This window comes from Oryctolagus cuniculus, chromosome 12, assembly GCF_964237555.1.
Source record: "Oryctolagus cuniculus chromosome 12, mOryCun1.1, whole genome shotgun sequence".
Lineage (NCBI taxonomy): Eukaryota > Metazoa > Chordata > Mammalia > Lagomorpha > Leporidae > Oryctolagus > Oryctolagus cuniculus.
This window is the reverse complement of record NC_091443.1, coordinates 109643932-109671298: the sequence shown is the minus strand read 5'-3', so window position 1 is coordinate 109671298 and position 27367 is coordinate 109643932. Positions and strand designations below refer to the sequence as shown.

Here is a 27367-nt window from a genome sequence, read left to right as displayed (position 1 = left end):
CGCAGCCGGGGCCGCCTTTCCGGGCCCTCGGCTTCCTCCGGCGCGCCCCGCCCCTCGGGCTCGCGGGTGCCGCGGCCCCCTCTCGGCCGGGCCTCGGGCGGGCAGCGCGGGCCGGTCCCGGCGGCGCGCGCGGTGAGTGCTTGCGTGGCGCGGGCGAGCGCGCGGGGCGCGGGCGGGCGGCCTTTGTCTGCAGCGGGCGCGTGGCGGCGCCTTCCCCGGGAGATCGGCGGACCCTCAGCCCCAGGGCGCCGGAGGCCACCGCGCACCAGCCTGGCCTCTCCTCGCCGGGGGCGAGGCTGGGGCCGGGCCCGCCTGGCTCCCGGGGCAGCTGCGCGCGCCCGCGGAGGCCCTGGCAGTGGAGCGCGGGCCTGGAAGCTTCGGGAAGCCCTGGGAGGGAAGGGGAGCCACTGGATGTCGGGGAGGGGTCTGCGGGGAGGAGAGGGTCCTCTTTGCTTGACCCTGAAAGACGAAGGTGTGGGCACTGGGGACTTCCCCGGGCGGCAGGCGGCCGAGGAACCGGTTCTGGGAGGGGACAGGGAGGAACAGCTGGCCCGGGTGCAGGGGTGAGTCGGTGCCGGCGTTGAGGGTGGAGCCGGGGTGGGGGGAGTATGGGGCGCGGGAGGGGGAGGGGGCGGCCAGAGGCGCGGGCGCAGGGGTGCCCCAGGCCCGCAAGTGTGGCAGTGGCTGGGTTTGGGAGCGGTGAACAGGGCAGAAACGGGATTTACTGCTAAGCCAAACCTGCCCTAATGAGAAATGCGTGATGGATGAGTCAGACCCGGGCATCTGTCACCGAGGGAGAATACTGCGTGTGTGTGTGTGTGTGTGTGTGTGTGTAAGGGTTCACCCTCAGATCCGGTGTGGGTCCTTGTACACCAGGCTGAATCGAGGGCCCGGGGTCTTGCACGCACGTGTGTGGCGGTTGGAGCCTGGACTTCCTGAGCTCCTGAGGGTTAATTACAGGAGTGCTGACGCTGTCTTTGGGAACTTGGGGTCAGTCCTGCCCGCAGCAGTGTCTGCACTAAGGGGTGGCCCCCTCCCCGTGCTCGGGGGGCTTCTGGGGAGACAGAGCCCCTGCCTCGGTGGCCCTGACTGGTTCTTGGAGCTCTCCATGGGCCCCCTGGAGGCACCTCACTACCTGCAGGAAGCCGTGTGGTGCCCTGGAGGCTTCAGCCCTCCCTAGCCTCAGCGTGAGACCCTGCTGGGGTGGGAGCACCCAGTGTTGGGCCCTGGCCGGGGTCCTCTCCCTCTGAGTACATGGCAGCCAGACTGGTGCTTGAAAGTTACAGGGAGCTCAGAGGGTAAAAGTTGTGGGTTCAGAGCCGCCTCTGGGGGGTCTGTGCCCTTTTTTCCTGGTGAACTTGACCAGGAAAACTTTCTGTGTGGTTCCTTGACCTTGACCTTTGTCCTTCTCTGGAGTGGGTTTCTAACAGAGCTGGGCAGTGCCGGGATGGTCATAGGGCAGCCACGGAGTCTTCTAGAAAGTGCAGTGGGGGCTGGCGCTGTGGCGTGGTGGGTAGTGGGTAAAGCCGCCACCTGCAGCGCCGGCCTCCCATGTGGGTACCAATTTGTGTCCCAGCTGCTCCACTTCCAATCCAGCTTCCTGCTAATGGCCCAGGAAAAGCAACAGAAGATGGTCCTAGTGCTTGGGTCCCTGCTGCCTACATGGGAGAGCCGGATAAAACTCCTGGCTCCTGGCTTCAGCCTGGCCCAGCCCTGTGGCCACCTGGGGTGCGAACCAGCAGATGGAAGGTTTCTCTTGCTCTCTCTCTCTCTCTCTCTCTCTCTCTCTTTCTGTAACTCTGACTTTGAAGTAAATAAATAAATCTTAAAAAAAAAAAAAAAACCACACAAGCAAAAGACAGCCCAGGTGCCTCGGCCCTTGCTGCGTGGCCCTTGGTTAGACAGGCGGGGTTTGGGCTGTGTGCACAAAGTGACCCCAGGCTGGCCAGCAGCCTCTGCCATGATGGATCTGAGTCATGGGCCCAGGGGGGAGGCAGAAGGGCAGGCAGGATGATGTCACCGCCCACGAGCTCCTCCCTGCGTCCTTTCCCACACCCCAGGGGCAGGCGTGGTGGGGAGGGCACAGCCAGGGCCCACATGGTCTCGGGAAATGCCCGCTGGTCCTGTGTGGCCGGGTGCCACACTGTTCCACCGCCCCAGCTCGGCACATCCCCACAGACGGGACTCTGGGGGATGCGTCCCAGATCTCATCTCACCGAATTGTCCAGGCCGTCCTGCCCGGTAGCGCCATGGCCCAGACGGGGAAACTGAGGCCCAGGGGAGCTGGCCCATTGTGCCATGCTGGGGACTGCCACGGTTTCATGGTGTGGAGGAGAAAGGTTCACCGAATGTGCCCCTTGGGGAGCTGGGCAACCCTGATGACGGTACTGCCTGAGACTCCTGCCTCCGCCCACAGGGGGCCTCCGGGGCCCTGCCTGCACCAGCCAGGACGCTGGCCGGGGCTCCCAGCTGCCTGCCTGTTGCCCAGGTCTCCCCTGATGTGAGTGGGCTTCCGGAGAGTGTTGGAGCGAGACCCCCACCCCCAGGTAGTGGCGTGAGGAGCAGTGAGACGCTGTCTATGGGAGGCAGGGCTCCCCAAGTCATCCCAGGTGCCCAGGAACTGGGGAGATGTTGCAGTGTGTGTTTCGGGGGGCTCTGAATTGGGGGGTGGCATAGTAGTGGCTGGAGCCTGTGGCACTTCTGGGGGGAGAGAGCAGGGAGGGGCCTAGAGATGGGGTCGCGTTGTGGCTGGGCTGTGGAGCTGCATGGGCGCTCCCGGCAGACAGGGAAGGAGCAAAGGCCCTGGGGCCTGGACGCCGGCCCCCACACAGGATGTGTTGGCTGGGACAGCGGGGTGGGGGCAGCACCAGCTCGCTCGCTCTCTCTCTCTCTCTCTCTCTCTCTCTCTCCGTCTCTCCATTGTCTTATTCTCACCGCATCCCTGGGCCCATGAGCCACACCTTAGTCTCACAGATATGGAATCCAGTCTCTCATGGGTTAAGCCATGTACACTTGGCTCAGGCCTTGGGGTCAGAATTCGAACCCAGGGCTGCCTGCTCCTGAACCCTCGCTGTATCCTGGGCAGGTGGGTGGCCTGAGGCTCCCTCTAACGGGGACACCCAGCTGGCTGGCTGGCCATCACCTCTGCTGCTGACCGGTGACCACATGCTGGCTCCTGTCCAGGCTCTGATTCCTGTCTGTGTCAGGGGCACGGGGCCAGGTGAACGCCAAGAGGCCCTCACGCCCAGGGGACCCCTTGCACCTGCCGCCCTCCTGAGCCAGCGTCCGTGGGAGAGCCCTGGGGGGCAGTGCAGGAATTGGGCCTCTTTCAAGTGGAGCCTGGACAGGCCCTGGGCAGGGGTGCGGGTGGGGCCTCACAGGACTGAGCCCACGTTGGGGTGAGGGCCACGTGCCTGGCAACATCTGCCTTGGACCGCAACTTCCTGTGTCCGTCCCCTTGCTGCCACCCTCTCGGCTGGAGTCCTCTGAGCTCAGTGGTCTGCATGCGTGGATAGCTCAGCTTCCCGTGGGCCTCTGGTGCCAGGATGGGCTCACGCTGCCCGGGGCCCTGGGAGACGCAGGCTCATTCTGGGGCAGCTGCAGCCTGAGGAGTGCACAGGGCGGGCCGGCACAGGCATCAGGGCGCCTTGGGCCTGAGCCCCGCGTGCCGTCTGGAGAGGGGGCGGCCACTGGCCTGTGCGCTCTCCCGGTCCTGATGCAGCTGCACGGGAGGCAGGCGGGGACGCCAGGGAGGCCTGGGCCTGGCCGCGTGTGGGGCGGCCATGATGGCAGCCGCTGTCCTGCCTCACTCGGAGAGGGAGGACGCGTCACCTCCCTCGGGTGGGGTCACGGGGCTGGGGCGCAGCCCAGTGGATGGCCTTGGACACGCACGCCAGGGCTGACTCAGAAAACCAGGAAAGAGGAGGCTCTTCCCAGAGCGCTGTGCGGAACCTGCGCCCCCCCCTCCCCGCACCTGCCCACTGGATGGCGCCTGGCGTTAACGGGGTCAGTTGCGATCGCTCTCTCTCTCTCTCTCTCTCTCTCTTTTTGTTTTTGACAGGCAGAGTGGACAGTGAGAGAGAGAGACAGAGAGAAAGGTCTTCCTTTGCCGTTGGTTCACCCTCCAATGGCCGCCGCGGCCAGCGCACCACGCTGATCCGATGGCAGGAGCCAGGTGCTTCTCCTGGTCTCCCATGGGGTGCAGGGCCCAAGCACCTGGGCCATCCTCCACTGCACTCCCAGGCCACAGCAGAGAGCTGGCCTGGAAGAGGGGCAACCGGGACAGAATCCGGCGCCCCAACCGGGACTAGAACCCGGTGTGCCGGCGCCACAAGGTGGAGGATTAGCCTAGTGAGCCGCGGCGCCGGCCAGTTCCGATCTCTACACTCACAGGGGAGGGTTTCCAAGCCCCGATTCACAGATGAGAACACTAGAGTGCCCCTAGTCACGTGACCTGTATTTGAACCCACCTCTCTGACCCGAGTTGTCTGAAACACCAGGCCCCCTTCTGTGATGGCGCCAGCATGTGGCCTTGGGCACAGTCCAGGGCGGCAGCCGAGGGGGCTGAGGCCCAGGGCGGTCACTGAGCGGCTCTCAGGTCCACACCAGGCTTGGATGCTGCTGCCTTCCTTGCCCTGTGAGTTGAAGAATCTCATGCTCATTGCCTGAAGTGGAATAGATCAAGCAGAAAATGGAAGTAGACCTTAATCCTCATTTTTTTTTGGTGCAAAAAAATTAAAATCCATGCATCAAATAAATAAATAAAGTCTTAAAAAAACAAAAACAAACAACATAAAACCATGGGAGGCAGGAAGGAGAGTCCCATATCATGAACAAAACTTTTTTTAGAAAAAGAAATATTTATTCGAAAGGCAGAGTTAGAGAGAGGCAGAGAGAGAGAGGTCTTCCATCAGCTGGTTCACTCCACAAATGGCTGCAATGGCTGGAGCTGGGCTGATCCGAAGCCAGGAGCCAGGTGCCTCTTCTGGTCTCCTACGTGGGCGTAGAGGCCCAAGGAGTTGGGCCATCTTCTACTGCTTTCCTAGGCCACAGCCGGGAGCTGGATTGGAAGTGGAGCAGCCAGGACTTGAACCAGTGCCCACATGGGATACTGGCACTGTGGGCAGTGGCTTTACCTGCTGAGCCACAGCGCTGACCCCCCAGCATTCTTTGAAGCCCTCGTGCACACCCATCCATCTCTCTAGACACACATGCACTCACTCAGTCATGTATGTATTGACCAATGCACTGAGCACCCGTATGTGCCAAGGCTTTGCTGGAACTGAGGGTGTGGTCATTGAATAAAGCCGTGGCTCCCGCTCAGGGAGGTTCCAGGAGGACGGGAGGGAAACAGACGGGCGCTGTGGATGGCAGGGCCCCCTTTCCGCGCCCGGCCTCCTCCCTGGCCTTTTTGCCAAGGCGACTTTCAGAGAAAGGAGGCGTCACCGCCCAGCAGGAGGAAGGACGGTGTTGCAGACCCCTGGGAGGGGCGGATGCTGTGGTGCAGGGGTTAAGTGGCTGCCCCCAACTCCGGCATCCCATAGCAGAGCACCGGTTCCCAGCCTGACTCTGCTTCCGGTCCAGTTCCCTGCTAATGCGCCTCGGTAGGCAGCGGGTGATCGCTCAGGTCCCTGCCACCCACGTGGGAGACCTGGGTGGGGCTCCGGGCTCCAGGCTTCAGCCTGGCCCAGCCCAGCCATTGTGGGCCATTTGGGGAGTGAACCAGTAAGTGGACGATCCATCTCTCTGCCTCCCCCCACCCCTTTCTGCCACTGTGCCTTTCAAATAAATAAAAATTAAAACCTTGGAAAAACAAACCAAAACAGGGGCCTGCCCTGTGGCGTAGTAGGCTAAGCCTCCACTTGCGGTGCCAGCATCCCACATGGGTGCCGGTTTGAGTCCCGGCTGCTCTTCTGATCCAACTCCCGGCTGACAACCTGGGGAAGATGGCCCAAGTGCTTGGCCCTTGCCACCCACCTGGGAGACCTGGAAGAAGCTCCTGACTCCTGGCTTCAGGTCGGCTTAGCTCTGCTCCAGCCATTGTAGCCATTTGGGGAGTGAACCTCCTCACCCCTCCCACCTCGTAATTTTACCTCTCAAATAAATAAATAAATAAAGTCTTAAAACAAACAAACAAACAAAATAAAACCATGGGAGGCAGGAAGGAGAGTCCCAGGTTTTAGGAGCTGGGAGCAGCTCTTTGGTGAGGGAGAGATGGGGGCGGGGCCAGACCAGGTAGGGTTCTGCTGGCCGTGGAGGAGCTGGGCTCTCCCCCGTGAAAGGAGCAGCCCTGGCACTCACCACTGAAGCGGGTGACGTGCTGCAGTGTGTGTGTCTGTAGCAGCCCCCTGGCTGCTGTGTGTAGCCTGGAGGACTGAATGGGGGGGGGAGACAAGAGAGGGGCGGGAGGCCAGAGGACCAGAGACAGCCTTTTGTGGTCACCCAGGCGAGATGATGGCGGCCTGCCAGACCAGGGAGACAAGGCGTGACCGTCGCGAGGGCCCGCCACAAAGGCCACCTCGGGGCTGATGTGCGACGCCGGCATCCCGTATCGTCTCCGAGTGAGTCCCAGCTGCTCTGCTTCCGATCCGGCTCCCTGCCCGTGCACCTGGGGAGGCAGCGGGAGGGGGCCCGAGTGCTTGGCCCCTGCCGCCCATGTGAGACATCCAGGTGGAGCGCCAGGCTCCTGGCTTCCTTGTGGCCATTTGGGAAATGAACCAGCAGATGGACAGTCTCTCTCTCTCTCTCTCTCTCTCTCTCTCTCTCTCTCTCTCTCTCCTGTGTTGCTTTGCCTTTTAAAACCAAATCAAGGCCGGCGCTCACTAGGCTAATCCTCTGCCTGCGGCGCCGGCACACCGGGTTCTAGTCCCAGTCGGGGTGCCGGATTCTGTCCCGGTTGCCCCTCTTCCAGGCCAGCTCTCTGCTGTGGCCCGCAAGTGCAGTGGAGGATGGCCCAAGTCTTTGGGCCCTGCACCCCATGGGAGACCAGGATAAGCACCTGGCTCCTGCCATCGGATCAGCGTGGTGTGCTGGCCGCAGCGGCCATTGGAGGGTGAACCAACGGCAAAGGAAGACCTTTCTCTCTGTCTCTCACTGTCCACTCTGCCTGTCAAAAAAAAAAAATCAAATAAAAATAAAAGCTGGTAGCAAAGAACTGGTCATTTTATATTTTAATATTTGAATTATCTATCAGTTTCCCAACCCCTTTTCCTGTTTTATTATGAGAACATGATACAGGGTGAGTACCCCCAGGCCCCAAATCCCAGCTCGGCACTGCTCCAACATGGAGGACGTGCTCAGCGCGGATATGACGGCACGTGTGGGCGACCCCACGGCCCACCTCGTGACGGGTGGAGGGGAACACAGGCACGCTGAAAACACTGGATAGCAGCCGGCACCGCGGCTCACTAGGCTACTCCACCAGTGGCGCCGGCACACCAGGTTCTAGTCCCGGTCGGGGCGCCGGATTCTGTCCCGGTTGCCCCTCTTCCAGGCCAGCTCTCTGCTATGGCCAGGGAGTGCAGTGGAGGATGGCCCAGGTGCTTGGGCCCTGCACCCCATGGGAGACCAGGAGAAGCACCTGGCTCCTGCCTTCGGATCAGCGTGATGTACCAGCTGCAGCGCGCCAGCTGCGGCGGCCATTGGAGGGTGAACCAACGGCAAAGGAAGACCTTTCTCTCTCTCTCTCTCTCACTGTCCACTCTGCCTGTCAAAAAAAAAATTAATTAATTAATTAAAAAAAAAGAAAAGAAAACACTGGATAGCGTGACCCTCGGTCCCTGGGTGCGAGGGGCAGATGAGGCACAAACGAATTTCCTGTGTAGACTTGGTCCCGTCCCTGAGACGCCGTGCTCTGTCTATGCAGACTCCACGTGAAAAACCCAGATCTGAAAGCCCTTCTGCTCCCGAGACTTTCAGATAAGGGGGACTCGGCCCCTGTGTCTCACACTGCTTGCGGCTCATCAGCGCCGTAGCCCTGGGCAAGTCTGCCGGTCAGCCCAGGCCTGCTGCTCCGAAATGACAGTAAGAGCGCCTGCATCAGAGGGGCCAGAGGCCCACGGCGGTCTGTGTGTGCGAAGGCAGAGGCCGGCGTGCGGCAGGCTTGCAGCGCTGGCCTTGGTTCTTGTCATCTGGCATAATTTTAAATGTTTTTAAAAATGTAGGGGCCGGTCTTGTGATCCAGCTCCCTCTGATAGCCTGGGAGGAGTGGCAGCTGCTGGCCCAAGGGCTTGGGCTCCTGCAATCACGTGGAAGACCTGGAAGAAGCTCCTGGCTCCTGGCTTCCGCCTGGCCCAGCCCCAGCCATCTGGGGAGTGGACCAGTGAATGGAGGATCTCTCTCTCTCTCTCTCTTCTCTCTCTGTGTGTGTGTGTCCCCCCCCCCATAACTGTCTTTCAAATAAAACCTTTTAAAAGAATTTTTAATGTAACTGAAAGGGGGGGAGAGAGCTCTCGTTCACTGGTGCAGTGAAGCCGGGACCTGGGAACACAGTCCAGGTCTCCCGTGTGGGTGGCAGGGACCCAAGTACTCGAGCCAACACCTGCTGCCTCCCAGGGTGCGCATCAGCAGGAAGCAGAGATGGGACTCGAACCCAGGCCCTCGGACATGGGAAGCGGGCGTCCCAGGCAGCGTCTTAACCAGTGGTTGGGGTGAACGGTGTGGATGAGGGAGGGGCTGGCTCGAGTGGGGCTGGCTGGCGGCCAAGGTGGGCTGGGTCGAGTGACAGATTTGGGCTCGGCGGAAGGGAGAGCTTCCTACCAGTGAGCTCCGCCCCTGTGAGTGGGCTGCCTTCGCGGCTGGAAGGTGCCCACCCTGGGAGGGGGTGGCCAGTGAGGCCTGTTGTCTTGGTGCTTGACCGTGAACTTCTCCACACTTGTCCTGGGGCTTCTCTTTCCATCACCGCTGCACGTTCCGAGCTTCTTGGTTAGCAGCGAGCCGCCTGAGCCATCGCGATGGGGCCCAAGAAAGCATAAGGCAGGGGTGAAGCGCCTCTAGTATCCAGCCACACTTTCTTGTTTTAAAAAATAACTTTCTTTTTTATTTGCAAGTCAAAGAAAGGAAAAGGTAGCTCACTCCCCCAGATGCCTGCACTAGCCAGGGCTCCGGCGGGAGCGGGAGTGGAGTCAGGGCCTCCTGTGTGGGTGCAGGGGACCCAGGTGCTGGAGCCATCACCTGCTGCCTCCCAAGGTGGAATGAGCGGGACGCTGGAGTCAGGAGCTGGCGCTGGAGATCAAACCCAGGCGCTCCACTGTGGGGTGTGGGCGTCCTAACCACGAGGCTGAACACCCACGCCCAAGCCTTAATTTTACAGGTGAGAACATCGAGTTCAGAGAGAGGTAGGAATGACCTTATAGCAAGGTGTCCAAGCTGGGGTGAGAACCCACACTTGGGGCTCACTTTCTACCATTTCCAGGAGGTGACAGACACGCAGTGCCAGTACAGGTGTCACGAGGCCCGGGTGGGGCTGCCTCCCCCAGCCCGTGTCCCCTGGAAGCTGCTCAGCACCGTCAGAATGTACCTCTGGGGTTATCCTGTCCCTGCGATGCCCCCCGGGAGCCCTCGCTGTGCCCTCAACAGCAGACTGCTAAGGTGTGCTGGCCTCGAGGCCCTGCGTGTGGCTGGGCCCTCTCTGCCTGCTGGGACCCTCCCAGGCACTGGGTGGATAGTTAAATGAATGACAGAGAGTGACTGAATTCTCTTCAAGGACCTCTTCAGTTGCAGGAAACAGAAACAACTCTCACGGCTTAAGAGGAAAGCAGTGCTCGGCCCAAGTGCCTGGGCAGTGTCGGTGTGCAGCTGGCTTCAGGCACAGCTGGATCTGGGTACTTAACGTCTTTGCGGGGTTCTGCGTGCCTCTAGCCTTTCCTGTCCTCTTTGCGGGACGCACTGCCCAGGAGCCCTGCACAGGGACTGGGAGGCGGGGGAGGGTAGGCGGTCTGGGCGGAGGTCAGGGAAGAAGCCCCTCTTGAGCGTCTGCAGGCTGAGGGCATCTTGCCTAGTGTTTATTCACAGTCTGGTTTTCATGAGGATGCAGCTTGGGTCATCTCGGGGCCTCCTTGTGGCCCTGCTTCTGGGCTCATGCACTTCCTGTCTGCTGGGGGCTCGTGCACTTCCTGTCTCTGCAGGGGCTCATGCACTTCCTGTCTGCTGGGGCTCATGCACTTCCTGTCTCTGCTGGGGCTCATGCACTTCCTGTCTGCTGGGGGCTCGTGCACTTCCTGTCCCTGCAGGGGCTCATGCACTTCCTGTCTCTGCTGGGGCTCATGCACTTCCTGTCTCTGCTGGGGCTCATGCACTTCCTGTCTGCTGGGGGCTCATGCACTTCCTGTCCCTGCAGGGGCTCATGCACTTCCTGTCCCTGCAGGGGCTCGTGCACTTCCTGTCTGCTGGGGGCTCATGCACTTCCTGTCTCTGCAGGGGCTCATGCACTTCCTGTCTCTGCTGGGGCTCATGCACTTCCTGTCTGCTGGGGGCTCGTGCACTTCCTGTCTGCTGGGGGCTCATGCACTTCCTGTCTCTGCTGGGGGCTCATGCACTTCCTGTCTGCTGGGGGCTCATGCACTTCCTGTCTGCTGGGGCTCATGCACTTCCTGTCTCTGCTGGGGCTCATGCACTTCCTGTCTGCATCTGGGCTCATGCACTTCCTGTCTGCATCTGGGCTCATGCACTTCCTGTCTGCTGGGGCTCATGCACTTCCTGTCTCTGCTGGGGCTCATGCACTTCCTGTCTCTGCAGGGGCTCATGCACTTCCTGTCCCTGCAGGGGCTCATGCACTTCCTGTCTCTGCAGGGGCTCATGCACTTCCTGTCTCTGCAGGGGCTCTTGCACTTCCTTCTCTGCTAGGGCTCATGCACTTCCTGTCTCTGCAGGGGCTCATGCACTTCCTGTCTGCTGGGGGCTCATGCACTTCCTGTCCCTACAGGGGCTCTTGCACTCCTGTCTGCTGGGGCTCACTGGGGGCTCATGCACTTCCTATCTGCTGGGGGCTCATGCACTTCCTGTCCCTGCAGGGGCTCTTGCACTCCTGTCTGCTGGGGGCTCGTGCACTTCCTGTCTCTGCAGTCCAAGGGCGGTCTGGCCCCTCACTTCTGCTGCTCTGCAGAAGCCCAGGATGCTCTGTGGTCTTTCCCACCTTTGGTTGGGATGAGCATAGAGGAGAGGGAGGAGGAGGGGGAGGGGGAGGGGGAGGGAGGGCCAGCTGCTGACTCACTGGGAGGGGCTGCACATGCTGACTGCAAGGCAGGTCCCTACTGGGAGGTGGCATTGGCTTCCTGTTCCCAGGCCTGTCCCCTGTCTCTCCCTCCTGTCCTCGTGCCTGGGGGGCCCAGCTGTTGGCACGGTAGACTCCCGGTGCTGGTGCCAGTGCCGTGGAACCCTCGTGCCTCCTCTCCACGGTGGCCTCAGGCCCTCCTGGGTCCAGAGACTGGGAAAGGAAGGGCTGCCCGCCCTAGGGGAGGGTCCCCATAGTCTGATCAGGAGAGGAGCTCCCTGCTCCCCCGTATGTGTGAGGGTGGCAGGTGTTCCCAGGTGACCCTCAGAGGTGAGCCCTGGGGGCGGCAGTCCGTGTGGGATATGGAGAAGGCAGTCACAGGAAAGGAGCCACGGGAGGTTTGTGAATGAGGGCGAGAGCTGAGCAGACTCCTATCTGAGGAATCCCGGGAGGCGGGGCAGGCCCAGCAGGGGTTTTCCTGTGGCTAGGGTGGCCCTTCTGGGGCAGGATGTGGTGGCCCCTGAGGGTGCCTTGATGAATGGAGCCGGAAGCTGCTGACTCAGCAGGCAGCCAGGCTGGGACAGGAAGCGTCTGGAAAGGAAGTGGCTGCCCAGGGCTTCCCCGCCGGGGACAGCTGGCATGTGGTGTGTGTGTGTGTGTGTGTGTGTGTGTGTTGTGGAGGGCTGACCAGGATACACCCGGTTTGGCTGAGGCCTCTCTGCGCCCAGCTGCCTGTGTGCACGTGGGTGGTGTGTGTGTGTGTGTGGGGGGGTGCTGGCTGAGACTGGGAGGCTGGGGCTGGGCGCCTATGATTGGAACTGGTGCTCATGGCTGCTGGTGAGGCTTGTTCCGCAGAAGGGCAGGAGGGTTAGCAGGACGGGGCTCCTTGTAGCTGTGCCACCCTGGAACTTAATGCGACATTCATGAACTCACTCATCCGGGGCAGGTGCGATTGTGTCCCAGGGTCCGGGCAGGAAGTGGCCTGGGTGCTTGTCCTGTTGGCTGGCATCAGGCTACCCCCTGGGGCTGGAGCAGGATGGACGTGGCACAAGCCACGGGGCAGGAGCTACAGGGCACGGGAGTGTGCAGCCTGCCTAGGTTGGACACCCCTGGGGTGGCCGGATTGGGAGCAGGCTGGCTCCCAGGGGAATCCAGGGTCCCTAGCTCAGGTCTGACCTGTGGCCACAGACTGCCTGTCACTGAGTCCTGTCTCCAGCACTGGGGGTCAGCTCTCCATGGCCACTTCCGTTTCCCGTGGCTCCTGGCCACAGTGCACATGTATTAAGCTGCAGTCCCATACTCACACACACTGCCTCCTGGAAGTCTGCCCTGGGAGTCTCTGCACAAACCCTGCGCTAACTTCCTGGTCCCCCCACGGAGCCCTTCCCTGGCCCCTGGCCCAGCAGGTGCCCACCCAGCTTCCCAGGCTCAGGAGCGCGGTCACCCTGCGGCCCCCTCCTCCCTACATCCTCAGTGCTGTCCTGTGCACTGACCTGCTCCGTCCGGCCTGTCCACCCCTCGCCTTTACCCTGCGGGAGCTGTCACATTGCTCTTGATAAAGCTCAGCTCTAACCACGTCTGTTCCCCTGTCCAAGATCTCTCATTGGCTCCCTGCCTTCAAGACAGAGTTCACACCTCTGAGCCATCCCTGAGTCTGTTCCAGCCCAGCTCCCACCTGCTCCCCTGGAGCCACACTGAGCAAGGCAGGTCCTCGCCCTGGGGCTGGCCTCTCCTCCTCCTCCCCCTGCCTCCCGGTGGCTCCCCCTGCTGGCCTCTCCCGGGGAGGTGAGCTGAGGCGTGGGGAGGTCTGGGCCAGACGTCTGAGACCAGCCTCGCTTCCTCCTCCTCCAGGCAGGGGCAGCCACAGAGAGCCTGCGTCAGCGCCTCCCGGGAAGATGCTGCGTGCAGGCCCCGCCCTGGGAGTGCTGTGGTTCTGCCTGGCAGGTGAGGGGGAGGCGGGAACCCCTGGGAAGGGTGAGCTTGGGAGAGGGCGCCTGCCCAGCCGGCCCCGTCCAGCTGGGATGCTCATTTCTTCCTGCGGGGTCTGGGCCTGCTTTGCCGTGTGTGTGTGCAATGGGACGTGAGCTCTGTGTGTGAGTGAGGAGGCAGGTGCCTGTGCACTGTGTGTCCCCTCCCCAGGACCTTGGCACATCCTGCCCCCTCTGCCTGAGACTCCGCCCCCCTCAGACACCCGCAGGACTGCAGCCCTCAGTCCACCCAGGTCTTGGCTCAAGGGACGCTTCCTCTGCCAGGTTTTGCTGGCTCCTTGCCAAAAATAGCCCCCCACCCTCCCTCCCCCCACCCTGACTGCATTCTTCCACGTTTTCCCTGTCCCCAGCATCTCACACAGGGGCCACAATGAGGGCCTGCTGCAGAGTAGGTGCCCCGTAGCTCAGCTACATTAATAACAATATCCTAATAACAGTATCTGCAACCCAATTTGTATCTCTGCTCTAAGCCGGACGCCTGCCCCCACGGGGCTCACCAAGCTGAGTGTCTGGAGGCGGGGCACCACCTTGTGGCCACGAGGAGGTGGCGCCCATACGTCCCCAAGCTTGCTGCTGATTTCTCCGGGAAGCTGCACCCTTGGGGGTCTCCGGGCACTGGGACGGCTGCAGCGGCCCCTCCCCGTGTGCAGTTTTACAGTGAAAGCACTAGCCGCGATGTGGCGTTCTCTGAACGCAAGAAAGCGCCCCTGGGCGCCGTGCGCCACCCGCACAGGCTGATCTGCCTGGATTCAGAATGCGCCTGCCGTGCAGGTGCCCAGAGCCACTACCCAGGCACAGCGCTGGCCGCCTCAGAAGCTCCAGGGCTCTGAAGAAGAGCTGGAGTGGAGGCAGCTGTGACGGCCTGGGGAGGGGAGAGGGCTAGCGGGGAGCAGAGGAACCGGCCCCGGTGGGGTCTCTCGTGCCCTGCCTGCCCCTCACCTGGAACCCACCAGCAGGCCCTGCTGGTTTTCCCTCCTAAGTCAGCCTTGAATCTGCCCAGTAGTCCCCGGCTCTTGTCTGCTGGCTCCCCTCCCGAGCCAAGCCACTCCTCCTAACAGGGACACCGACGTAGCCCCCTAGCTGGTCCCCCACCCGCCCTTGGGCAGCCCACCGTCAGCAGAGGAGCTCCAGCGGGGGTTTCAGAATCATAGGCGCCCCATGACTTCCCAGTACTTATGCAGGAAACCCTTACCCGGTCGCCCTGCCGTCCAGACCCTCCCATGCCCCACCCCCGCTCTCACACTGGCCTGGCTCTTTCTCCTTCCCCTTAACTCCCGGCTCCTCCCCATCCCTTTAAAGCGCAGTGCCTGATGGAAGGAGGCATCCCTTGTCGCATAAACACCAGCCGCGCTTATTTAGGAAAAAGGAGACAGCACGTGTGACGTTGCTGCAGGGACAGCCACTCTAACATCTGGCCGCAGAAATTCTACCTTCTCGGCTTCTAAAAGCAGTGTGTGCTCAGGGGAAACACACAGGCGCAGGGGACCTGGCAGGTTTTGGAAAAGCTGCCATCTCCTCTCAAACCCTAACTGCGTGGTAGTGGGATTTGTGTATCCGTCTCGTTAGACTCGTTAGTCTCAATCTCATTGCATGTCCTAACCCTTAAGCTGGTCACATAGTAGGTGCTCAAGAAACAGGGAAGGGGGGAGCCAAGAGACCTCAGCCCCTCTCCCCCCAACCCTGGAGTCACCACCCCACCCCTCGGCGCCCCGCCCCAGGAGCCGTGGAGGTCCAGGTCCCCGAAGACCCCGTGGTGGCCCTGGTGGGCACCGACGCCACCCTGCGCTGCTCCTTCGCGCCCGAGCCCGGCTTCAGCCTGGCGCAGCTGAGCCTCATCTGGCAGCTGACGGACACCAAGCAGCTGGTGCACAGCTTCGCGCACGGCCGCGACCAGGGCAGCGACCCGGGCAGCGCCTACGCCAACCGCACGGCGCTCTTCCCGGAGCTGCTGGCGCAGGGCAACGCGTCCCTGCGGCTGCTGCGGGTGCGCGTGGCCGACGAGGGCAGCTTCACCTGCTTCGTGAGCATCCGGGACTTCGGCAGCGCGGCGGTCAGCCTGCAGGTGGCGGGTGAGCACCGGGAGGGGGCGCCCCATCCCTCGCACAGCCCCCAGCCCGCCGTGCCCTGACTGCCCCAGATCCCAAGCGCAGGTGTTGGCCGCTGAGCTCACAGCTGCACGCCCCCTTCCCCCCTGCACCTGCTCTGCCCTTGACGCCTGCACCTGCCTGGCCCCTGCTCTTGACCCCCGCCCTCTGCCGCCCTCCAGCCCCCTACTCGAAGCCCAGCATGACCTTGGAGCCCAACAAGGACCTGCGGCCCGGGGACACCGTGACCATCACGTGCTCCAGCTACCGGGGCTACCCGGAGGCGGAGGTGCTGTGGCAGGACGGACAGGGCGCGCCCTTGACCGGCAACGTGACCACGTCGCAGATGGCGAACGAGCAGGGCCTGTTTGATGTGCGCAGCGTCCTGCGGGTGGTGCTGGGCGCCAACGGCACCTACAGCTGCTTGGTGCGCAACCCGGTGCTGCGGCAGGACGCGCACGGCTCGGTCACCGTCACACCCCACAGAAGCCCCTCAGGTTTCTGCTTACATGACCCCGGGGGGGGGGGGGGGCTCTGGTTCAGTCGGCAGAGGCTGGAGGATCCAGGACTGCCTTCCTGGTCTCAAATGCTGGGAATGACTAACGGCGTGGTGGCGAGGAGAAAGATGACAGGGTGCGCAGAGGGTGGAGGGCAGGGATCCAGCACGCACCCCAGGTTTCCCAGAGGGCAAGAGGGGTGGCCCAGGCCACCCGGGTAACTAGAGACCCCGTGGCGGGGAGACCAAGAGGGGATGGGACAGGGCCTGGGGGTCGTGGGGTGGGCTCTGGAGGATGTGGCCTAGCGGCCCCTGGAGTCACCACCCCACCCCTCGGCGCCCCGCCCAGGAGCCGTGGAGGTCCAGGTCCCCGAAGACCCCGTGGTGGCCCTGGTGGGCACCGACGCCACCCTGCGCTGCTCCTTCGCGCCCGAGCCCGGCTTCAGCCTGGCGCAGCTGAGCCTCATCTGGCAGCTGACGGACACCAAGCAGCTGGTGCACAGCTTCGCGCACGGCCGCGACCAGGGCAGCGACCCGGGCAGCGCCTACGCCAACCGCACGGCGCTCTTCCCGGAGCTGCTGGCGCAGGGCAACGCGTCCCTGCGGCTGCTGCGGGTGCGCGTGGCCGACGAGGGCAGCTTCACCTGCTTCGTGAGCATCCGGGACTTCGGCAGCGCGGCGGTCAGCCTGCAGGTGGCGGGTGAGCACCGGGAGGGGGCGCCCCATCCCTCGCACAGCCCCCAGCCCGCCGTGCCCTGACTGCCCCAGATCCCAAGCGCCAGTGCTGGCCGGCCGCTGAGCTCACAGCCGCACGCCCCCTTCCCCCCTGCACCTGCTCTGCCCTTGATGCCTGCACCTGCCTGGCCCCTGCTCTTGACCCCTGCCCTCTGCCGCCCTCCAGCCCCCTACTCGAAGCCCAGCATGACCTTGGAGCCCAACAAGGACCTGCGGCCCGGGGACACCGTGACCATCACGTGCTCCAGCTACCGGGGCTACCCGGAGGCGGAGGTGCTGTGGCAGGACGGGCAGGGCGCGCCCTTGACCGGCAACGTGACCACGTCGCAGATGGCGAACGAGCAGGGCCTGTTCGACGTGCGCAGCGTCCTGCGGGTGGTGCTGGGCGCCAACGGCACCTACAGCTGCTTGGTGCGCAACCCGGTGCTGCGGCAGGACGCGCACGGCTCGGTCACCGTCACAGGTGAGCGCGGCGGGGCTGGCAGGTGCCAGGCGCGAAGGTGGGCGAGGGCGAGGGCGAGGGCGAGGCTGACCCTGACCGAAGCGCTCCAGTGTCTCAGGCTCTTGCTTTCGTGAGTGGATCAAACCATGGAGCGTGACGTCCTTAGTGTGATTCAGGTGTGCGTAGCCTGTCACCTGGAGGAGGCGGGGCATGCGCCAGGGTGAGGGCGTGCCTTCCCACGGGGAGGAGGTTCCGGGTGGGAAGTCTGCTGAATGCACAGGCACCCTCTGGTTCTGGGCACACACACACACGCACACCAGGCACACACATACACACCCAGGCACACACACACCAGGCACACACACACACCACCAGGCTTCTGAATTTGTGGGCACCCTCTGGTTCTGGGCACACACACGACACTAGACATGCACACACAGACACACCCAGGCACACACACACAAACACACAGACACCCAGGCACACACACACACACCCCAGCAGGCTGCTGAATTCACGGGCACCCTCTGGTTCTGGGCACACACACACACACACACCAGGCACACACATACAGACACACCCAGACACACACACAGATACACCAGGCACACACACACACACCAGGCACACACACACACCACCAGGCTTCTGAATTCATGGGCACCCTCTGGTTCTGGGCACACACATGCACACCAGGCACACACACACACCAGGCACACACACACAGACACACCCAGGCACACACACAAACACACACACCCCAGCAGGCTGCTGAATTCACTGGTACCCTCTGATTCTGGGCACACACACATGTACATGCACACACAGCTGGCCCCCCCTCACACACATGCAGCCGGGACACACACACGCACACACATACACCCACCCCAGGCAGCTGGGCCTTCCCAGGTCGACACACACACACACACATACACCAGGCACACACACACCCAGGCACACACACACCCCACCAGGATGCTGAATTCGCTGGCACCCTGTGATTGGACACACACACACATACACACACACACACACACACACACACACACACGCAGCGGGGCCTCCCCAGGTCGCCTCCCCTCCAGGGTCAACATCTGCTCCTTAGGGGACTAGTACTGGGACAGTGGGGTTGGCCGGGAGCTGTCTCTGCTGCCCCCTTGTGGTCAGACACTCGGTAGCTTCTCCCTTTTGGCTATATCCGGTTCTGGTTTCCAGGTCCTAGCCCAGGTGGGCAGCGCTTGTGCCTGGCGGGGGCTGGGCCAGGGGGCAGGGGTCGGGGGAGGCTGTGAAGCAGGCTCTGGCCCACAGTCAGGGGGTCTGTATCTGCATTTGGCTCTCAGAGGCCCAGGCCTTGTGCTCTGACCGGCTGGCCAGCCCACCCCTTTGGGCCATCTGAGCTTTGCAGGCAGGTTCTGGCTGGCTAGCTCCCTGTCCTCTTCCCATGAGGTCACCCGCCATGCCCACCTGGCCCCCAGTGTCTGCACAGTACCTCCTCTGCCTCCGAGTGCCCTGGCCCTGACGTGACCTTGGCGTCTGAGGAGCTTAGCGCTGCTCTGCCAGGCTTGCCCGCTAGCCGTTCAGCCTCCCTCCTCCCCCTCCTGGAGGGGCTGATTCCCCTGCCCATCCTCCCCCAAGACTGAGCCCATCTTGCCCCCCCCCACGGACTCCTCGGTTTGTGCTGTCTGGGGGGGGGGCGGGGCGTCTCTGCCCTGGGCTCTTGGGTGTCCTTTTTCTTGCAGAGAGCAGCATGCGATCTGGCATGCGCGCAGGAAAAAGCAAGGTGTGTCAGACAGCAGGTGGGCCGGGGAACGTGGGGCTTTCACGGCGGGGGTGGTGGCAGTGGCCCCACCTGGGCAGGTGGGCGATGAGCGAGCCGTGCATAAGGCCTTCCAAGTGTAAACGTGATTGTAGGAGGAGCGTTCACAGAGGGAATCCTTTATTTCAGACTTTTTTTTTTATAAAGATGTATTTGTTTATTTGAAAGGCAGACTTAGTAGGAAGGAGAGATCTTCCATCTACGGGTTCACCAGGAGCGTGGAGCTCCATCCAGGTCTCCCACGGGGGTGCAGGGGCCCAAGCACTTGGGCCACCCTCTGCTGCTTTCCCAGGCGCATTGGCCTGGAGCTGGACAGGAAGTGGGGCCGCCGGGACTCGACCCAGTGCCACAGCGCTGGCCCCTCTTTTGCACTTTAGTGGCTGACATTTAAGGTGGCTGCTTTGAGGCCAGTGGTGCCCAGCACATCTCGCAGGTGAGGTCATGAGAGCAGAGGGCACCCCCCTGAGGCTGCGCATCGACCCCCCACCCTGCGCACCTGCTGGGAAGCTGGATAAATGAGAAATGCAGCCGCTTGCATGTTGTGTTCTTGGCCTGTCTGCGCTCCTCCTCGGGGGCCCGGGGACCTGGCTCAGCACCCTGCGGTGAGCACGTGAGCCGGGATCAGAATCCAGCTCTGGCCTCTCGGCCTACTTCCTCTGCTGCCCGCCAGCCAGCCTCCCGGCTTGGCTGCAGCAGGGCTGGCCTACTTTGGAGCCCTTGGCCTGCATTTTGCTCCAGGCAGCTTTGCTCCTGGTTAAACCTGCGGGATGCAGAGGTTGCGGCCAGCCACCGGGTCCCTCCCTCTTCCGATGGAGGTGGCAGAGTCTCCTGGGAGGGGCCCTTTAGGAGGCAGACGCTGGACCTGTGGCCTGGAGATGTGGGTCGGAGTCCCAGCTCTGTCCTCTCCTCCTGGGAGAGTGACAGCAAGTCTGGTCCAAGTCCCAGCACAGGAACACCAGCCTGGGGGGGGGGGTGGGCACACGCAGAGAGAGAAGCCTCCCCCCCCCCCCAAGGGAGTGTTTCTATAGCTCTGTCCCTCCCGCGCTGCCTGCGGGAAAATCCTGCCTGGATTTCCTGGGCTGGTTTTTGTGGGCTGCACCTGCCGAGCCTCCTGGCCACCCTCTTCCCTGCTCGCGGGGGTCCTGGGCCCCTCCAGAGCCCAGAGCAGCAGCTTTGCCCGTGGTGCCCAGCACGTCACTCCCCATGTGCACCTGTGCCAGGGCCTCTGCAGCCCGGGGTGGACGGCAGTGCTGCTGCCCGGGGCACTCTGGGAGGAGCGTTAGGGGGACAGAGCCGGCGCTGGCCCACGCCTGGGCCCCTGCACTCCCTTGCTGTTGACTCAAGCTGAGAGCAGGCGGCTCAGTGTTTCCCATGCTCCCCACAATCCTCCCTCCCTTCCCTGCGGGGCTAGGGCAAAGGCTTAGCGGGTGATGCGCCACCTCTGTTGCTTCTCCTCCTCCTCCTCCTCCTCCTCTTGCGCGGCTACTGCTATTCCTCACGGAGATGCTTCAGTTTAGCAGCTGGGAGCGGCTCGCGGGCTGTGGCTTCCCGGCTGCTGGCCGCAGGAGTCGGGGAGTCTCGGGCTGGGGGGAGAGCGTGGGAGAGGGGATGGCCAGCCGGCCACGGGGGCTGGAGGGAGCCTGTGTGGAGCTCAGGCTCTGCGTGGCTGGGCCGGGGGTTCCTGTAGTGAAATTAGAAGGGCAGGTGGGGGGCAGGTGCTAGGGGCCCTGTGCCACCCCCAGGAAGACTGGCAGGCTGAGGCCGAGGATTGGGGGCGGGGAGTATGGGAAGGTGGGGGAGGACACTTGGGTGGGGCTGGTGATATGCTGGGGGAGGGGCCAGTTGTGTCCTGAGGGTGGGGCCAGTGGCACGTGGGGGTGGGGCCAGTGGGGTGCCAGGGGTGGAGCTCTGCTGGGGTGGAGCCAGTGGGGAGTTGGGGGTGGGACCAATGGTGTACTGGGGGTGGGGCGAGTGGAGGCTGAAGTTCACGGCTGTCTTCTCTTCACCCCTCCCAGGGCAGGCCATGACATTTCCCCCCGAGGCCCTGTGGGTGACCGTGGGGCTGTCTGTCTGTCTCGTGGTACTGCTGGTGGCGCTGGCCTTTGTGTGTTGGAGGAAGATCAAGCAGAGCTGCGAGGAGGAGAATGCCGGTGAGTGCGAGAGGCAGTGGGTGTGCAGGTGTGTGCAGGTATGCGTGCATGTGCGAGAGTGTGTGTGTGTGTGCATGTGTGCTTGTGCAAGTGTGCGCGTGGGTGTGTGGGTGTGCATACGTGTACGGGTGTGTGTGCAGGTGTGTGCAGGTGTGCGTGCGTGTGCATGTGTGCTTGTGCAAGTGGGTATGTGGTGTGCATGTGTGCGGGTGGGGGGGTGTGCTTGTGCAAGTGTGCGCGTGGGTGTGTGGGTGTGGGGGGGTGTGCTTGTACAAGTGTGCGTGGGTGTGTGGGTGTGCATACATGTACGGGTGTGTGTACGTGTACAGGTGTGTGTGTGCAGGTGTGCGGGTGTGGGGGTGTGCGCGTGGGTGTGTGGGTGTGCATACGTGTACGGGTGTGTGTGCGTGTGCATGTGTGCGGGTGTGGGGGTGTGCGCTTGTGCAAGTGTGCGCGTGGGTGTGTGGGTGTGCATACGTGTACGGGTGTGTGTACGTGTACAGGTGTGTGTGTGCAGGTGTGCGGGTGTGGGGGTGTGCGCGTGGGTGTGTGGGTGTGCATACGTGTACGGGTGTGTGTGCGTGTGCATGTGTGCGGGTGTGGGGGTGTGCGCTTGTGCAAGTGTGCGCGTGGGTGTGTGGGTGTGCATACGTGTACGGGTGTGTGTTCGTGTGCAGGTGTGTGTGTGCAGGTGTGCGTGTGTGCGCAGGCCCCTGCGGAAGCGGCTTCATGCCTCATGGTCCTCTCATGGCAGGAGGTGAGTGGCTGAGCCAGACCACGGGCAGGGCAGGGCTCCCCTCCACGTGGAGCCCTTGCGGCCCCACCCCTCTGAAAGGCCCACCGTTTGAAGCCATCCCACCCAACTGGGCACGAGCACCCCGTGTCGTCGGGGACCGAGAGGAGCCACCAGCCACACCCTGGCCAGCGGGCAGTTGGGTGGGCTGGAGAGCGAGCCGGAAGGGCGGGTGTGGGAGGGAGGGTGCCGGTGATGGGACGGGCAGTGAGTAGGGGGCTGCAGGCTGGCTGCGTGTGCGTCCTCCCGCAGGCGCGTCCTCCCGCAGGCGCGGCCGGGCTCTGCCCTGGCCGCACACTCTCACCCCAGGCCCCACCCTCGGAGCCCGGGAAGAGCAGGGCGGGCTGAGAAGGGGCTCACGCTGTGTCCTTGCCTTCCAGGGGCAGAGGACCAGGACGGGGATGGAGATGGCTCCAAGACCGGTGAGTGAGCTTGGAGCTCACGGCCCAGGGCCTGCGGGGCCTGGAGGGACTGGCTCTGCTCCAGGTGTGGCAGGGGTGCGTCCCGGCCCTGAGGCTGCCCAAGCCTGGGGGTCAGCTCTTGGCTCAGGTCAGGCCCCAAGGTGCTGCCCCCGAGTCCCTGCCAGTCGCTGCTTCCTTTGTCCTGCCGGCCTGCCCCTGTCTGCCAGGGCCAAGTCCCCCTGACGGACCCCGCCCTGTGCCTGCCGGGGATGGGTGCAGGGGCTCAGCACACAGGGGAGTTTCAGTTCCTGCTCATAGACACTGATCGGCCCTCAGCCAAGTTGCTGGGCCCCTCTGGCCTCAGTTTTCTCATCCGCAGAATGGGCGTCATAACAGGTTCCCGGGTTGCTTGGGTTCAGTTAAAGGAGACACTGTGCAGAAAGACCCGGGTCCCAGACCTGGAGCCTGGAATGGAGCCCTGTCTCTGGGATGCTCCCTCATGGTTGCACCCGGCACACTGACCCAAGCCGGGAACACCGCATCAACAAAGCACCTGTTTGGCACAGTGCCCGATCCTGGAGTATGGCTTCTGCCACCGCCTCTCACTTTCCCACCATCTAAAGTGGCAAAGTCCTGAGTCGTGCCTTCGGAAGCCGGGAACTGCATGTGTCAGCAAACAGCCCGGGGTAGCCCAGTTCCCGCGAGAGACTCGGCGGCTCTGGGCTGCATGTACCATCAGTAAAGTCACGGGAAGGGGCCACTGCAGACCTGGGACCCAGCACGGGGGTCCCTTCCAGAGACAGCCAGGCTGGGAGAGGCACGTTCCGGTTGACACCAGTTCCCTTCCCACCCCTGCAGAAGGCAGGCAGGCAACTGACACCTGGGACTGCTATAAATTATGCCAATTAATACTCTGCCTGTGGTCGGTGCTGGGTGGCAGGCATGGAGACAGCCTTGGGATCCGGCCTCATTTTTTGCTGCTCAGAGGCAGAAGGGAGGGAGGAGGAAGAGGGGGACTGGAGGTTTGGTCGGTCTTGAGCCCACCTGGGCCGGCCTGCAAATGCGCCAGCCTCTTGTAGCTCCTCCCCACACCGAGGCGAGCTCACAGCGCGTGCGTGTGCACGTGCCGAGGAGAGTGTAGTGGGCTCAGGGCACATGCACCTGCCGAGGTATGTAGAGTGGGCTCAGGGCGCATGCGCCTGCTCAGGCGCGCGGCGTAGGCTCAGGGTGCGTGCGCGTGCTGAGGCGAGCATAGTGGGCTCAGGGCGCATGCACCTGCCGAGGTACGTAGAGTGGGCTCAGGGCGCGTGCGCGTCTGGAGGTGAGCGGCGTAGGCTCAGGGCGCATGCACCTGCCGAGGTACGTAGAGTCGGCTCAGGGCGCGTGCGCATCTGGAGGGACCCGTAGTGGGCTCAGGGTGTGTGCACGTGCACCTGTCAAGGTATGTAGAGTGGGCTCAGGGCACGACCTCATCTCCACCTCACTGAGCCACTGTCCCCATCAGTGGACAGAGCGCACTGAGGCCCAGAGAGAGGCGCTCTAAACCCCTGGGAAGCTGGGACTCAGGACGGGGCCTTGGGGAGCAGCCTAGGGCCTCTCCCGGCGCTGTGATGTCCCCTCCCTCTGTCCCGCCACCCCCTCCCTTACCAGGGACTCCTTGCTTTTCTCTTTGGCAGCCCTGCGGCCTCTGAAGCACTCTGAAAGCAAAGAAGGTAAAGCCACGTGGGGCCTGGGATGCGTGCACCTGTGTGGAGGAGCCTGGGGTGGGGATGGGGGTCATCACCTTTCACCCATGACCTGAGGCTCCCTCCCAGGAGACCCCGTGAGCCGGCAGCAGGCGGGAAACCCGGGTCCCAGCTGCTGCAGAGCACAGAGGCCGGCAGCACCCTGAAACCCCGAGTCCTGCAGCCAGGTGCCCTCGCCTGCGCTCGGCCTTGTGGGCACAGCTTCTGCTCCAGATCCAAGCTGTGCCTCTGGGCCCCCAGCGCCCTGCCTGGGCCAGGAAGGGACAGAGGGAGCCCCAGGACCCTGAACTCCAGTGGGTGCAGGGGATGGATGCAGCTTTCAGGGGGAGTGGCCGTGTCCCTGGTCCTTGGCGCCTGCTAGCCTGTGCCAGCAGCCACGGGGCTCTGTGTTGTGACCTCATCTGCAGTTGTTTTGGGAAACGCGGGAGAGAAGACACCCCCAGCCTGCAGCTCAGAACCAAGCGGGCAGGTGGCATTCTCCGTGCCCCGAGGGCAAAGCAGTGGCCGTCCCGTCCCTGCTGCCCAGTGAGGCAGCCTGGCCCCCAGCCCCTGGCCACGCTGGACGACCACAGGGCCAGCGGCCGCGAGTTGTATGGGGACAGCAGAGCCCAAGAACTAACTGGAGAGGGAGGGGCAGGGCGTCCCCTGAAGAGCAGGGCAGCAGGGCAGATGGGAAGTGGAGGGGAGACATCCGGGCAGGGGGCCCAGCAGAGGGAGGCGTGTAGGGGGAGGGGTGCAGCGAGTATAGTCTCCGTGGCCTGCCTCCGGTACCCAGGTCTGGGCTGCGAGAGCCCCGGTCAGCCCAGGGCTTCCGTGGGACTGCTGGGGTCCGTCCTGCCCACGCGGCCCCCAGAAGTGTGTGCAGGGAGCGGGACTTCTGGCAGCTGGACAGCTAACGCTTCTCTCTCCTTCTCTTCTCGGCACGGCGAGTGCAGATGAAATCGCCTGACCCCGGAGCCCCGGGAGCAGCTGCCCCCGGCCCCGGGCGGGCTCTCTCCCGGGGACACGGGCCTGCTGGGCCAGGTCTGTGCCTCCTGTGAGTGACACTGTGCCCTCGTCGTCCTGCTGCCTTACCGCTCCTCGACACAATCCCAGCGCCTTACTTCTTAGGGACACAGGGCCCAGACCACACCACCTTATTTCTGACCACCTGGCTGCCTTTTTTATTTTTAATCCAAAAGACAGGGCGTTCTGAGCCGGCCCCGCCTCCTTCCTCCTCATACTCACCCCCTGCCTTGCTTCTCACCTCCTCAACCCGCCACAGCGGCCCCGCATCTCCTAGGGTCTAGGGGCTGCCTCCTGCCTGCAGCCTAGCCGGCCCCGCTCTGACCCCGGCCCCGCACGCAGGGGGGCGGACCCACGGCCACGTGCAGGAACACGTGCGGGCGCCCCCTGGTGGTCACCATCACGGTGCCCTCCCTGCTGCCTGCCCTGCCCCGGGGCAGCCTGTGCTGGTCACACTGGGTCTGGGGTCTGCTTCTCCCCGACTGCAGCTTTTGTTGTTTGCCATCCATTCGGTCACTGTTCACGGGGTGACAGGGGTGTCGGCGCCGGGCTAGGTACTGGGGACCCCGGTGAGAAGACCAGTCCCCCACCCCACCCCACCCCTGCTGCCCACCCCCCACTTGGAAGCGGGGTCTGTGGTTTCCTGGGGACAGCTCTGCCTCTGCCCCCAGCTGCCTGGATACCTCACCCCCATCTCGTCCCCTAATCTTTCCCCGGAGCTTGGGATGGGAGCAGAAAGCAGGAGTAGGGGGACGCGGCCTGAGCCGGCAGCCAGGGCCCTGCCAACCTCGCACAGCCGAGCGTGGGGCCTGTCCTCGCTGGCCACAGCCTGGGATGGGGCAGAGCCAAGAGGGGTCCCCGCGGTGCTACTCCAGGCCGGGAAGCCGCCTCCCGCTGTCTCGGCCAGCCCCGAGCCCTGGCAGCAAGAACTGCTGAGGCCGATGGCGCCCCTACCCCACGAATGGAGGCGGGAGGGCTTCTTATTTAAGTGTGGGACTCAGGGCTTTTGTAAACCGGGGAGGGGGGAGGATTTGGGGGAAAAATAAATGCCTTTGTAAGAAGCTGTCCCTCTGTGCGGTGTTTGGAGCAGCACGCGGTGGGCCGTGCTCCGTGCTGGACACTGCAAGCGGGGGGAGACGCCTGGGGCACTGCCTGCTGCTGCAGGTTTCGTTGCCTCAGAATACTCGACCCCGATGCTTGTTTGGAGCCTTTGCTAGTGTTCCCATTTCACAGATGGGGAAACTGAGGCCCAGGAAGACACTGACACCAGGAAGAGAGTTCTGCTGTCCTTGGCTGACCCTGCGCAGTGGGCACCAGGCTCAGGATCGAGTTTCCGTCCTGTGACCCTAAGCAAGGCCCTTACCTCCTCCGGGCCTTTGTTTTCTTGTGTGGAAAATGGGTCTGCAGTTTTAAGCACCTTCCACTTTGAAAGGAGGTGAATCTGGCAGGAGGAGCGGGTTCGGGGTTGTGGAGCGGCTGAGCTCACTACTTCTTTGCCCTGGGGACCGAGTCGCCACCCTGGGCCGGCCACCCATCCCGGAGCCCCTCAGGCTCTGGGCCAGGGGCCAGGACACTTAAAGTCTTTAAAAATATGTTTGAAAGGTGGAGACAGTGAGAGAAACAGAGACGGAGATCTTCCATCCACTGCTGCTCTCCCTGAATTCCCGCAGCAGCCCGGAACCTGGCACTCAATCCAGGTCTCCCACGTGGGCGGCAGGCACCTGGGCCATCACCCGCTGCCTCCCAGGGTACGCGTCAGCAGGGAGCTGGGGTCAGGAACTGGGAGTAGAACCCAGGCGCTGAGATGGGACCTGGGCCCCCAAGGCGGCGTCTTAGCCTCGGAGCCAACCCTGGGACCCTTCACGTTTGATCCCAGCTCCATTCCCGACTTGTGCCGTCTTCACACCTCTGCACCCTGTTTCCCTGTCTGTTAAGTGGGGTGACCAGTCCTGGCCTGAAAAGCTTGCGGGGTGCGTGACAAATGGAGCACCTGTCACAGGTGACGGCTGTGCCGTGAGGCCACTCCCCCTTGCTCCAGTCCCCCGGTCGCCGCTCCGGGCAGGTTTTGGATCGAAAGTCTTGTTCTGATGTAGGTGTGCTGTGGCCCCTTAGGTCCCTGTGTGACCTGAGCACCTCGCTTCCCCTCGCCGGGTTCCTTCCCGCCCGTGAGGTGGAGACGGCTGTCGGTTCTCCGTCTAAAGGATTCGTTGTGAGACTCGGAGGAGGCGTGGGTAGGAAGACACTGCAGACGGAAGCGCAGGGCTCCTGTCAAGGATTCTTCTCCCCTCCTTGGAGTCGGGGCCGCCCACTGCTGCTCCCAACACGTGTAGGTTGAACGCAGGGGCGCTGAGGGAGCTGTCCGCACCTCAGTTTGCCCGACTGTAAGACAGGCCTGCTAACCGGTGCTTGCGGGGAGGGGCCAGCACGTGTGTGACTCGCCTGGGGACTGATGAGTGAGGACAGTGGCCACGAAGTCTCCTGGTGACAAGTGCCCTGCAGGACA

General features: G+C 63.2%; 1 protein-coding gene across 4 annotated transcripts; it reads left to right on the top strand.

Moving 5' to 3' along the window:
* CD276 (CD276 molecule) lies at window positions 1-25925 on the top strand. Of its 4 annotated transcripts, XM_070053431.1 has the most exons (11): window positions 1-132; window positions 12805-12916; window positions 13065-13153; window positions 14916-15266; window positions 15464-15778; window positions 16127-16477; window positions 16679-16975; window positions 20786-20920; window positions 22094-22135; window positions 23791-23826; window positions 24795-25925. In XM_070053431.1, the coding sequence occupies exons 3-11, from the start codon at window positions 13105-13107 to the stop codon at window positions 24806-24808; spliced, it is 1590 nt and encodes a 529-aa protein (XP_069909532.1). In that variant the 5' UTR covers window positions 1-132; window positions 12805-12916; window positions 13065-13104; the 3' UTR covers window positions 24809-25925. The 4 variants fall into 4 exon arrangements, with proteins under 4 accessions (XP_069909532.1, XP_069909530.1, XP_069909533.1 ...); XM_070053429.1 differs by lacking the exon at window positions 12805-12916 and having other exon boundaries at window positions 13061-13153; XM_070053433.1 differs by lacking the exon at window positions 14916-15266 and having other exon boundaries at window positions 8-132.
* Window positions 25926-27367: the final 1442 nt, after the last annotated feature.